At 43.3% G+C, this 14278-nt stretch overlaps 1 protein-coding gene across 1 annotated transcript in view; it reads right to left on the bottom strand.

Moving 5' to 3' along the window:
* The window catches only part of VWF (von Willebrand factor), a 117128-nt gene that overhangs the window by 69128 nt on the left and 33722 nt on the right, over positions 1 to 14278 (bottom strand). Inside the window, exons 16-19 of the mRNA XM_036404921.2 lie at positions 9561 to 9801; positions 8674 to 8768; positions 6836 to 6996; positions 43 to 146 (exon numbers count right to left, since the gene is read on the bottom strand). Coding sequence (XP_036260814.1) covers positions 43 to 146; positions 6836 to 6996; positions 8674 to 8768; positions 9561 to 9801 — 601 coding nt within the window. The remainder of the gene's footprint in view (positions 1 to 42; positions 147 to 6835; positions 6997 to 8673; positions 8769 to 9560; positions 9802 to 14278) is intronic.

Here is a 14278-nt window from a genome sequence, read left to right as displayed (position 1 = left end):
GCAGACCCCCTAAAGAGAAAAAACATTCTTCCAGTGGCTCACCAGGTGTTGCAGTCCTTAGTCACTGTTTCTCCTTTGGAATACTCTCTTCCATTGTGGAAGCACGGGCACCTCTCAGGAGCAACACACTTGTTTTCATGTCGTACCTAAGCAGAACACACAGTTTGTCACCACCTGGGGTTGCTGGGACATGGCCACGTGCAGGGCAAGCAAGCAGCCAGGAACAAGCACAGAATGCGTGGATGGAAAATAAAAGAAAGGTTGAACGGAATAAAAGAAAGGATGAAGGCTATCCAAAGTGAGAAAGGTACAGTACTACTAATACTTTTAGCCATTAACATAAATAGAGCTGTAGATATATAAATCACAACTCGCTCCCACCATCTCAAGCTACTGGGAGAAGAGATGACATTATAGAAAAATGGCACAATGAGAAAGTCCAGGATGCAGTGAACCAGGCTAACATGAGTATGGAGAGCAGGTGATAGCTTCTCACACACAACAAACTGGAAAAGGGCCTACTAGAAAAGCAAACAAAGGGCCCAGATGGACTAAAAATGGAAATAGGAACGTCAAGGAGACCAGAAGCCGCAGTGCCTGACCCACCCATGTGCAAATGCAGGTTCTGTTGTTACAGACAACAGCCCCTTGACAAAGCCAACCCTCTATCAACTCTCCTCTGAAAATTGCAGTAATTCCTCATTTTCTTTCAAATCCCTATTTATTTCCTGGAAGGCTGCATAAATATCAGTCCACTCGAGGCATTATTCTGCTCTCTCTGCAACAGGTCCTGTTGCTAGGATATAGGACATTATCTTCTATCCAAATTCTAATTTTCACTCTTCTGATCCGAGTTTCTCTTTATATAACAAAAAATCATTTATGCCACTTTAACAAAAAAAAGGCAAAAAAAACCAAACAAACAAAAAAAAACTACAGCCAAAGAAAAACAAGTAACGCCTTTAGACTATTCCATTTTTTCATTCATTTTCTGGTTTTTGGGGTTTTTTTGTGATTACTTTCCATTTTTAAGACCCCTAGTTTGCGAGAATCAAACATAACCAAAGGTGGCTATGCTGACTTTTCACTCAATAGCAGTTCTGGCAAAGCCAGGATAGGTTTGGCTCTGGTTTCATGGAATACCTAAATGGAGAGTCCTTCCCCTTCTTCGCATTCAAAAGTCACAAAATATCACCTTCCCACTTTAAACTCTTTCTGCAAAATCATTAAAATAGTTTCTTTTTTACCATTAAATATGGGCCAATGAGATCAATGTAGTCTGAATGCCAGGTTAATAAAGAAGAACAGCTTTGCCTTTTCCCATGGAGACCTAGAACTGCCACGTGGAACAACTCACAAAAAAAGATCGCACAGCGCAGAGACCCTTCCTTCATATGCAGCTCCACGTGCTCTGTGGCTTATGGAGAGCTGCATTATGCCAAATAAAATCACTTTAATAGAAGCAAGATGGAAAAAAATAAATGCTTTTCTAGACAATGGAGCTACAGCTCTGCCTTCACCTTTACAAAGGATGATGAGAAAGTCCAGAGAAGAACAGAAAGAAGAGTTCAATACCTTCTTTCCTTCCTTGCTGGTGGTATTTAGGAAAAAAGCAGGACTATGACCTCATATTCGTGGCTACATTTCTGAATTTTTGCAGAGTGTTCAGCAACACAGTTCACAATACACTTGAGGGCTTGCCTCTGGATTAAAAACTAGGCATTAGACATTTGGTTAGTAAAAAGAGAATCAGAATCTCTTCTCCTTGCTCCATAAAAACTGGTAGAGACTGGTATTAGCATTTTTATCACAACCAGCGCAGCAGCCATAAAGCCACCAACAGAGGGAAGAGCACCTTGTCTTGAACACTGACAGAGTAGGTGGGTGGGATTCAGCAAGCAGGACACAAAAACCCCAAGTGGACTTTGACCAGAAGAATGCTCATTTTTTTCTGCAAAACTCAATTAATTATGATTTTGTTAACAGTAACACACAATCTATTGGGCCGATTAACACCCCATCCAAAATCTGGGGCATATCTGGCAGCCTGCTGCCATGGTGCACTACAAGGACCATGTGGTACTACAGTACAAGGACAGGAGTACTATTCATAAGCAGCTGGATTTTCTCTGGAAGTCTCTCAATCCATCAATAGACCGCAGTTAATACAGGAGATTTAGCAGTCCTGAGTGCTTGAGATGACAGGAGGCAGCAGCACTGGGGAGGCAACTATACAAAAAGACGGAGGTTTGTAATGAAAACAACAACTGCTTGCACCATTTAATGTCCTTAGGATGATGCTCCGCATCCATGGGATTACAAGTGGTTGACTAACAACTCTCCCATTACTTGGGGATCAAACAGAAATGTCTGTAATTTCCTTGCTCTGTGTTATTAATTGCTAAACCTTGAAAAATCTTGCAAAAGGAAGGACAATATCACAGGTTTCAGAACCTTTAAGATTCTCCTTACCCACACTCATAGGAGGTGATTGTTCTGCTCCGCTCTGCATGGTGCAGCCTCACTTTTGAGTCCTGGGGGCAATTTTGGGCACGACAATATAAGAATCTAAAGCTGTGAGAGGGTGTCCAAAGGAGGCTGTAAAGATGGTGAAGGGTCTGGAGGGGAAGACACATAAGGAGTGGCTGAGGGCACTTGGTCTGTTGAGCTGGAGAAGAGGAAACTGAGGTCAGAGCTCACAGCAGTTCTGCAGATTCCTCACAGTGGGAAGAGGAGGGGCAGGCCCTGATCTCTGCTCTGATGGACGAGGGACAGGACCTAAGGGAATGGCTGGAACCGTGTCAGGGTAGGGTTAGGCTGTTTAGGAAATTTTCTTCCCCCAGAGGGTGGTGAGGCACAGAACAGGCTCCCCAGGGAATAGTCACGGCCCCAAGGTTGCCAGAGCTCCAGGAGTGTTTGGACAATGCTCTCAGTCACAGGGTGGGATTGTTGGGGTGTCTGTGCAGGGCCAGAAGTTGGGCTGGACAATCCTTGTGAGTTCCTTCCAAGTCAGGAGATCCCATAGTCCTGAAATCCAACTCAACCTAAACTTTGAACTCTCTTGGTCAACATAATTTGATGAGTATCCCTCTGTCAAGGGAAGCTCAGACATTGCTCTGTTCCTCCTGACACATGCGTGGATTTCAGTGGAAAGCCAGCCAAATATATGAAGAAGCATGGGATTAAATAAAGTGGGTCAGATGAGAACCCAATAGTTAATAGGCTTTAGAATAAGAAATTGATTTGGGGAACAAGGGACCTTAAAGATCACCCAGTTTCATCAGCAGGGACACCTTCCACTATCCCAGGTTGCCCAGAGCCCCATTCTACCTGGCCTTGGACACTTCCAGGGATGAAGCAGCCACAGCTACTCTGGGCAGCCTATGCCAGGACCTCAGCACCCTCACAGGGAAGAATTTCTTCCATAAATTTTTTTTTTTAACTAAAACAGCCTCTCACTCTTACTGTGCAAACAAAGAGAAATTAACAACATGTCAGAAGATCGAAATGTGTTTACACTTGACTTCTCTTTCTTAGGTTAGCTGCATGTCTCTAATGTTTATTTGGCATGTCCATCTCCTCATGAAGACATTGCAACATAGGATAGGCCCACACTAAAAAATATACAACAGAGAAATCAAAATAGTCAGGTAAATTTCAGTTTAACAGTTAGAAAGAAAAAAAAAAAAAAAAGCCTTCCAAACTTTCCTGGTTAAGATGTTTAAGATTTGTAGGGTTTTTTCCCTTTTTATACTAATGTATCAAAATTTTAGAAATAGTTTTATTTCAGCAGTCAGAATGCAATAAAATATTTCATTTAAATTTTAAACCGTAGTTTTTTGTCAGTTGTTGGGAATAGAAAGAAAGTAATTTTCTACTTTTGGAATGTCTGGATTTTGTGCTCTGTGATTGTTCTGTTCCTCTCTTTCCCCAGAAAGGTGGTTAACACTCAATTCGTATATTTATTAATATTTTCCAATGGGAAAAACTGAAGTGCAGTAAACTAATCTGAGAAAGACTATTTTCCCCCACACTTCTGCACCTATGTTATGATCTCTCTTTTCTGCTGTGCAAGAGGGTGACAAGTATGGAGAATTTCCCACCTTCCAGATGATCAAAGACAGAAGAATTATTTTTATGACATATTGAAAATTTTTTATTTGCTAGAAATCAAAGCAATATAAAATTCTAAGTCAAGATGAACCAGAAAACTTTATTTGAAAGAAATTGAAAGAAAGTTTGAAGTTGAAAGTTTGGAAGAAGTTAAAAGAAATTGGGTTTTGTCTTCAAGCTAGTAAGTTACCTGTGAGCATTGATAACTTTCATATGCTACTGTATCACAAAAGAAAAGAAAAATCTTCAGTAAGAAGGCACAATTTCTTCCAGCATGATAATATGTGCAAATATTTATGGGAACACGTGTTAAGTAGCCTGTTACTTCCCACAGACCTTCCCGCAAACAGCAGCTCACCTCTGTGAGTTGCTTGTAAATTAGGCAGGATTACAGCAAACTGACAAATAAAATAGTAATTCCTTTTTCCAGTCCCTTTATTGCTCACCTCTGTTGTACAAGCCTGGAAAACACAGACTTTGATTTGACTCTGAAGAGCTTTGTCTCTGCGCTCCCAGAGTCTCTGTGTTAGAAAAGGACAGGATGGAAAGGAGATCCTGGTCACCAACCAAATCCTTCTCTAGTGGGGGAGCACAAAGCCTGATTGCAGAGCACAGAAATAAGAAAAAAGGCTCTCCCAAACCTCATCCCATTGGGTGAGGAGAAGTAAACTACTCTTTGAGAATGAGCTGGCAGCTCCTGTGAAGCCAGGAGTCAAAGACAGGGCAAACAAGACAGACCTGAATGGGGACTTGGCTTGATCCTGACTTTGCATGGCAGTGGTTACAAGACCATTTCTACATGGGCTTCTCCCATCGTGGCTTGGATGCAGCTCATGATTTTTATTCTCTGCCACAAGGGAAGCCAACGAGAACAAGTAATTCCAGACTGAGTTTAGTGAAGATTAAACCATACTGTCATCTAGTGGACAGAGAATTTATTTTACTTTTTTTTTTTAAATATTGAGCCTGATTCTTCAATTCAAAACCTGACAAACCACCTTGTTGAACTCAGGTGTGTTTCACATCACTGCAAAGTCAGCTGGAGTCTCCAATTCCAAAAGGCCAAAGACTGCTCTCTTGGCAACAATTTTATGAAGAAATTATTTGTTTTAACTTACTGAAAAAAATGCAAAATACTGTACCAAACATTAAAGTTAGTTACTATGGGGGTTGGTGTTTTTTTCCTGTGGAGTAATTATCATAATTTGTTTTCCACAGTTATGTCAAAAGTGTACTATTACCATGTCCCAGAACTGAAACCAAAAATCTCAAGCTCCTTTACCAAATCAGCTGAATGTCAGATGCAAAGAAAAGCCTGTTCATCCTGCAGCTCTGGGAACTTTAAAGTAGAGAAGCTTTTCTAAGTTTTCTTATCTCACTACTATTTAGGAATATTTTTCACTTAAAGGATAGGCATTTACAGACTGAAATGTGAAAAGAAGCAAAACTTGTTTTTAAAATCATGGCGAAAATTTATGGGTGACTTCAGATTCTGTTCTTTTTCACCTCCAAGACATTTCACAAGCCTTAGCTTTTTTCCTAGAGCTGGCATTTTATTCTAGAGTAGAATCTATTTATATAAATGGGTGTTTATCAGCAAAATACAGTAGCAACGTTCAAAATATATGTTTATATTATTGCTAAAAATGATTGCATAATTTGGGAAGAGCTGTTTTTCTAGAAAGATAATTGAAAGAATTTGGAATTTAATTAAACTTATTCTTATATTTGAGGGCTGCCGTGGGATATAACCCTGGACCCCAGAGCGCCTCTTTTCAGTGGAAAAAAAAAGGTGTGCTTAGTACAACACCTGCAACTCTGAGACACACTCTGACATCATCTTAGCAAATTTCATATCCCACATTCCTTCTCACAGGGTTGTTCAATTTGGTACAACCCACAGGAGGGCAGCTGAAGGGATGGAGACTTGACAAGGAGGAACCAATATCAGCAGGAAGGATGGCTGTATCAGAGAAACCCAAGAATGGGTTGGGTTGGAAGGAACCTTAAAGATCATCTTGCTCCAACCTCCTGCCAGAGGCAGGGACACCTTCCACTAGCCCAGGTTGCTCAGAGCCTCATCCAGCCTGGCCTTAGGCACTTCCACGGATGGGGCAGCCACAGCCTCTCTGGGCAACCTGTGCCAGGGCCTCACCACCCTCACAAATAAAGACTTTTTACCTCACACCCAATCCAAATCTGCTTTCTGTCAGTGTAAAGCAATTCCCCCTTGTCCTGTCACTCTACAACCTTGTCAAGAGTCTCTCTCCATCTTTCCTGTGGGCTCCCTTCAGGCATCAGAAGGCCACAATGAGGTCACCCCCAACACTTTCTCTTTGCCAGGCTTAACAATCCCAATTCTCTCAGCCTTTTTTTGGAGGAGAGATCCTCCATTCCTATGATCAACCTGAATATGGGTGTCTCTCTCCTGTCTCTCTGGCTGACAAAGTTCAACAAGACTGAGAAGGAGTTTAGGAGCAGAGCTGAAGGAAGACATAAACTGGTCTTCAAGGCAGGCTTTGGAATTTTGATTAATAATTATTTTTGCAAGCTAAAGTTCATCTTCAATGCTTGTACATGTTCTTTAAGCCAGCTGCAACTTGACAGTCAGTACTTCACAACCACTTATTTCCAAGCTGCAAGAAGACAGAGATGGTAGCAGAGAATGAAGGCAAGAAACAAACAGGACCTGCTTCTTGCTGCTGTATTGAAAGATGCTTACCATCCCTTTTGGACAGAGGCATCCAGATATGCAGCCATGGCTGATGCACTCCAGGTCATAGTTTTGGCAGGTCTTGGTACATTCCACTCCTTCTGCTCTTGGGTTGTTGGCAGGACAGATAATTTTTTCCATGGGGAATCTGCATGTCAAGCTCCTTTTTACTTTTAAAAAAATGAGTTCACAAAAAGTGCAATTAGAACTCAAGTACTCATTGTTGGCACAGTATTTTTCTAAAAGGTGGATCTTTGATTTGAAAATTAATTTCATTAATTAGAAAATTAATTTAGAATATAGCCTGAAGTAACATCACTACACATGACATGGCAAAGGAAACAGCCCCTACTTCCCCTGGAGTGACCTCAGTTAGGCTGTCATGAAAGCAGCTATTTAATACTGAAGCAAAAAAGCTGCACTAAACATATAAGTGCAATTCCAGACTGCACTGGGGCTATGCAAACACCCCTAAGCACTGTACAAAGTTAGCAGAAAATTGATATTCTGAGAAGCAACAGCATCTTATATTATTGCATTTAGACCCATTTCTCACACTGAATATAGCTACATTGGTGACTGTAAAAGCAGTGCCCTGAGCTTTGATAAAAACTGTTTGAGACTTCAGGATCTGACAGAAGATCAGAATGTCCCAAGAAACTCCAGGGTACTATTTCAAGTGGTACTAACAATATGCCTCTCTGAGGTTTTGTAATTCTTGACATCCTATTATCAGGAAAATTATGTCTTAGGAGCATTAAGGGAAGAGTTTGGTGAGATATTCACCTGGAAGGCTTCACCTGAAGAACAAGTGACCCAACCAGTGACACTGTCACTGGTGTCCTAGCAAGCAACATTAAGCAGGTCACTGCCCTGTACCTACAGAGGCATTTACAGTGTTTTCCTCTAGAAGTTGATTTATCCTGAGAAGGTGCAAACACAAACAATTACCCTTTGTCTCCAATGCACTGGCAAATATCAACCAGAAATTTCCTCCAGACCCTATGTACAGGTGCATTTGTCAGAGTGCCATGGAAGTCACTGTGGTTAGCTCTACTGGTGTTCCCATAGGGATCATAGGTTATCCTGAGCTGGAAGGCACCCACAAGGATCACGAAGTCCAACTCCTGGATATTCTCAGGCCTCCCCAAAGCCCCACTAGCCCTTTCCCCTCTGAGATGCATCCAGTCTCAAACCCCCTATGCCATGAAAATCCCATAAGCTCCATCCATGTATTAGTGGAAAACCCCAAAAGATCCCAGAGCACTGCTGGCCTTTCTCCAATACTACAAACCCCAGTTAGATGCTAGAAGTGTTTCCATGCACCTTTCACAGCCAAATGTTATATAAACCTGTCCACTGATGGGAAACATGGTAGCTGTCAGTCTCCAGGAGGTTTCATGGAGATTCCTGCTGGCTGGAAGGCACACTGGAAACCTGGCAGCAGTGTAACCTTCAGGCCACTAAAAGTCTCATTAACACCAGGAAAGCGTTTGCATCCCACTAGTGAGAAACAGAAGGTATAAAACTGATGAGTTACTGATGTCTTGTGATCCTCAAATAGCAACTGGGGACCTCAGATCACTGGCATAGGTGATCCTTTAACCTTTTCAGCTCAAGAGAGACTGCAGTGGCTATTTATAATTTTGAGAGGTGAGATTCAGTGAGCCCTGCACCCTCCCATACATCCCTTTTGTTTCTATCCCGTAAAAAAAAAAAATTGGAAAAAATCTCACAATATCACAGTTGTTGCAACCTCTGAAATTTCTTCTCCAATCAAAACTACCAAGAGACTGAATAGAAAAAAAAAATCAAAATAAAATATTGAGATTTTAAGGCATACTAACTTCTGGGAGATGGCCTCTCATCAGCAAAAACATCAGCCAGGAAGGCACCAGGAGCTCTGTTTGTACTGCAGTGCATAAATCCATTCTCACAATAGCTAAGAAAAACAAACAGAGGTTATATTTAATGAAACAGCATTCAGCTTTCACTCACACTGACTTTTAGTCAACAGGGAACTTGTCAGAATACAAAACTACACCTCAGCGGGGCTGAGCTGTTGCTCTCCATCCACTGTGTCTACCAACATTAAAGGCAAAATTTCCTTAAGGGAGTTGATGCCATATAGTGGCATGGAAACCCAGCTGCCTGCTGGCCCTGACCTGCTGGAGCCAGTGCAGCTGCACAGGGATAAAGCTAAGCAAGACAATAGGCAGCTTTGCTGAGGAAAAGAGGTAAGGGACCATCTAGTTCCTGAAACTTGGGATTTTTGTGGTAGAGAGGAAAAGAAGACACTGTTCCCAAAACTGGGCCTGTCCAGAGATTGCATTCCCACTCCAAGTGTACTGCTACTCAATTTAACAATTAGAAATGCTTTTTAATACTTGTATCTTTGACAAGAGGTAATTAGGTTTTAACAGTTAAGAATTATAGCACAGTACATTAAAGTGACATTTTAAAAGCCCACAAAGTAGCTACTGTCAGTAATTAAGCTCCATTTCAAACTCGCAGGAACTGTTCATAGGACAGGGCTTAATACTGAGTAAGGTGGTATTTGAAATTAATCAGAGCGCGATACACTAGCAAAACTCACCGTTTGGCTTCTTGGAGGCAAACTCTTGCCTTTTCTTTAACTAGTTTCAGTGGATGCACCAGAACTGACGCAACAACTCAAGCCCTCCAAGAAGTGAAGCGATGGTGTGTAGGGAAGGGTTAGGAATAGTGCGCTTACCACATGGAGTAATGGTTCGAGAAGACATCCTCTGGCTGGAAGATCTCCCCATCATAGTAACAGGAGCACTGGGATTTGGGCACACACTGCTCATGCTCATCCAGGTAGTGCCCAGGGGGACAGTAGCACCCCTCCAGGCACAGCTGCTCACAGTCCTCCTCCGGGTAGGACAGAGACTGGCACGTCTGGTTGCACGGCGTCCCACATTGTTGGTACACCTGGCCTTCAGGACAGGCCATTGCTGGTGAAACACATGAGAGAGAAGAGCATTTGATTCAAATCCAGCTAAAGGAACAGCTGCCTTGTCGCAGACATCTTTCATGAAAAATCCTTTCTTAGGATTTTTCCTTGTGAGAAGCTGCAGTTTCAGCAACCAAAAGTAAACAATGGTTATCTGCTGCTGTGGAATGCAACAGGCAGACCTGTAATTGGTCTCCTGTGGATGTTGGGATTTCCTGACCACTCATGGCAGAGCTGGCTCTTGCTCTGTCTGAGACACAGATCTTTGTTATTCATTCTTTTCTATTCTTAGCTTAGCTAGCTTCTGAAGAAACCTTTCCTTTCTATTTCTTTTTAGTATAGTCTTAATGTAACATATATCATAAAATAATAAATCAAGCCTTCTGATCATGGAGTCAACATTCTCATCTCTTCTTTATCCTGAAAACCCTTGTGACCACAGTCACAGCTGCCTAAAACAGACTGGGAAGCTTGGGATTAAAAGGTGTTTGCTCAATTTACTTGTCAATGGAGTGTAACACCATCCCTCCTTAACTGCAGCACTGGTGTAGCCTAAGGCACTGCTTATATATACACACAAACAAAACCTTACTAAAAGAAATTCCCCATAAATGTCAGGACTGGACTACCCTGCACTGTGATGGAAATTTAGCCACAGAATTTTGCCCAGAACATGAAAACACACACACTGTCCAACCTCTATTATTATCTGGATCACAGTCAGGATAACCTAACTGAAGCTCCCCTGAAGGGAACCTACAAAAAAGATGGAGAGACACTCTTGGCAAGGGCCTGGAGTGACAGGACGAGGGGGAATGGCTTCACACTGACAGAGAGCAGGTTTAGATTGGATTGTAGGAAGGAATTCTTCCCAGTGAAGGTGCTGAGGCCCTGGCACAGGTTGCCCAGAGAAGCTGTGGCTGTCCCATCCCTGGAAGTGTCCAAGGCCAGGCTGGATGGGCCTTGGAAAAACCTGGGCTAGTGGAAAGTGTCTCCGCCCATGGCAGGGGGTAGGAATGACACGGTCTGTTGGAATGACATGTTTGGGTCCCTTCCAACCCAAACTATTCCATGATCCCATGCATTAAGAGCATTACAAGTGTCATGTACACATTCACACCTCTCTTCCTTTGCAACATATTTAGGGACTATTTGGTCAAAATAAGTAGAAAAGTATTCTTCTGCTTTGGTAAACAGGAGTGCAGCAATACACAACAGCCTCACATCCCAGAAGAACCCTGTGATTTCTATGGAAACAAGTGCAAATAATGAAGGAATTTAGCAATCATGGAGCCAAACCTTGATACTAAAAATTTTTGATTATTAATTCTTTCATATAGAGACTAATTATGGCCTTTGTAGCCATTTTGGCTTCTTTGTTTTTAAAACCACCACTTCTACAGGGCCGATTTTGAGGCATTCTCCTCTGCACCCATCAGCATCAGCACTAGGTGGCAGTTATGACAACACATTGCAGAAGATGGGAAACAAGCTTGTTTTATCAAGAGTTAGAATTTAACAGGCCTCCTGATAACCAGGGGTTACACTGTCGTTTGTAGCGACCTTCCACAGCAAACAGTTGTAAGGTTATGAGGAACGATGTTGGCACATTTGTACCTTGCTGAAACCAAGATCAAAGGGTTAGAGAGAAAGGCCTTCCCCTTGTCATTCCTGCAGAATGATGTGATAATCCCTACTCTCTTCTAGCTCACATCCCTGGGAACTCTGGCAGGCATGAAATAACAGGATAGTCCTGCAGTTTCAGCCAGGTGTTTGCTGGACTAGCAAAGCAAGGCCTATGTGCTGACCAGTGACTCATGGTCACCTTCACAAAACTCTTCTGAAATGAAGAATTATTCCTGCCTACTGGAGAGAGACGTGGTTGCACTAGCTTCTCTTGAGGCTCCTGCAGCCCCATACATGGGAGTATAACACCCTAAACTGAAAATCCAGCCCAAAAACATCTAAGGTGACTTGAACCCTTCTTAAGAGCAAAAATCTCCCAAATCTGGGACCGGTGCCCAAACTACTTAATGTACCTTTCACAGCACAGTCCAAGAAATGTGTGCTCATCAATACAGCAAATGCTTCCTAATTCGGGACTAAGCAGAAGATAAACTCATTCTACAGGAATTTTTGGCAGCATTCACAAAAATGTGCTTCTGACTTACACAAACCTGATCTTTGCAGTAAATCAAACCCTGAACAGGCACAGCCCAGGGCTGAGGACCATTTTAAAAATAACTCTCATTATGAAAGGCACATCCCAGCAGGAGAACCATGGGGCCTCAGCCAAAAGTACAATTTGTTATACATGAACCTCTGGAAACATGGAACTGGTTTGGCAGGTTCCAGATGGGTACATCAGTTTATGAATTTCAAGATTCAAAAAAAGGATGTGATAACTGAGCCCAGCATCCTGCCCTACTTTCTAGTCAGTTGTAACACTCCCTATCCACGGGACAACTTTGCAGTAGATTCGTTTCTTAGATAAACCTTTGTAATCCATGTGTGGGAATGGCTTCCAAGTGAAAGAGGGCAAGTTTCAATTAGATATTAGGAAGAAATTTATCCTTTTGAGGGTGCTGAGGCTCTGGCAGCGGTTGTCCAGAGAAACTGGAGCTGACCCATCCCTGGAAGTGTTCAGGGACACGCTGAAAGGGACTTGGAAAAACCTGGTCTAGTGGAAGGTGTCCCTTGGAACAAGATGATCTTTAAGGTCCCTTTCAACCAAAACCATTCTATGATTTTCCTTGTCCATGTACCTCCTAAAATTTTTTGAACATCCCCTGTTTTTCCAGTTATGCTTCTAAATGCCATTCTTACACTCCACATCCCAATACACTGCTCTATCCCTTCCCAGCAACATTTGTTTTTAACAACAAAAAGGCAAGACAAGCGACCTGGGAAAGGCCTGATGTCTGTACACTGTGTAATACACTGCCACTAAAAAAAAACCCATCCCATTATTGACAGGAAAATTAGAGAAAAAGGCAAGATGCCTCTAGTCCCTGTGGATGGCTTCTGTAAAACCAAAACAGCTTAATGCTGTGCTCAAAGCACAGCCTATCCCAGGAATAAGATGAGAAACAGTGGGAAAGCATTGGAAAAAATGTCTTTGCATTGAACAGCTCATGCAGCTCATAGGGGCAGGTTTTGAAATCAGAGTGAAAGAGACAAACCATGGCCAGTTCCTCAAGTAACACAAGGTGAAAACGTTGCCACCTCTGAGTGAAGGTGGACCCTGCCAGAACTAGATTTAACACAGCTTCTCTGCCATGCTGAGGCCCAGCATGCCCTGTAGCCGTTCTCATATGCTGCTCAGAGCCTGTCCTTAATTCCCTCCTCCAGCAGTCTTAGATTTATCCTATACAAATCCTCTTACAGAAGGTATGCAAAGCCACCAACCGCCCCAGCACTACCACATTAAGGAACATAATGGGATTAGCAACATGTCCTAAAATCTGAAGGAAGATCTAGGGACCTGCTGATGGATTCCCCTGTGCCACAGAACAATACACACATGGGACAGGTAAACATAGAAATATATGGGTTGGAAAAGACCATAAGATAACTGAATACAGTCATTAACCTCACACTGCCAAGTCCACCACTAAAGCATGTCCCTAAGTGCCACATCCATGGGGCTTTTAAATACCTCAAGGCATGGTGACTCAACAACTTCTCTGGGTGGTCTGTGCCAGTGCTTGATAACAATTTCCATGAACAAAGTTTACATAAAACCTAATCTGTACTCTCTGTGAAACCTGAGGCCATTTCCTCTCCTCTTGTCCCTTGTTCCCTGGGAGCAGACCCCAACCCCCACGTGGCTGCACACTCCTGTCAGAGTTCTAGAGAGTGAGAAGGTCTCCCATGAGCCTCCTTTTCTCCAGGCTTAGCCCCACCTCAGCTCCTCCTCATCATATTTGTGCTCCAGAACCTTCTTCAGCTCCATCCCCTCAATGTCTTTCTTGTAGTGACAGGCCCAGAACTACCCCAGGATCTGAGGTGTGGCCCCAGCAGTGCCAGCCCAGGGGACAGTCACCGCCCTGGCCCTGCTGCCACACCATGGCTGGCACAGCCCAGGTGCCATTGGCCTCCTGCCCTCCTGGGCACACCTGGCTCCTGTCCAGCTGCTGTCCCCAGCACCCCCAGGGCCTTTCCCAGCTTTCCAGCCCCTCTGCCCCAGCCCGGAGCTGCAGGGGGTTGGTGTGACCCAAAGCAGGACCAGGCCCTTGGCCTTGTGGAATCTCAAGAGCACTTGCCTGGGCCCATGGATCCAGCCTGTTCAGATGCCTCTGCAGAGCCTTCCTGCCCTCCAGCAGATCCACACTCCCACCCAGCTGGGTGCTGGACATGAACTTACTGAGGATGCACTCGATCCCCTCACCTAGATCCTTGATTAAAATATTAAATAAAACTGGCCCAACTACTGAGCCCTGGGGAACACCACTGGTGACCAGCCCCCAGCTGGGTTT

This window comes from Molothrus ater, chromosome 5 (assembly GCF_012460135.2).
Source record: "Molothrus ater isolate BHLD 08-10-18 breed brown headed cowbird chromosome 5, BPBGC_Mater_1.1, whole genome shotgun sequence".
NCBI lineage: Eukaryota > Metazoa > Chordata > Aves > Passeriformes > Icteridae > Molothrus > Molothrus ater.
This window is presented reverse-complemented; position numbering and strand designations above follow the sequence as displayed.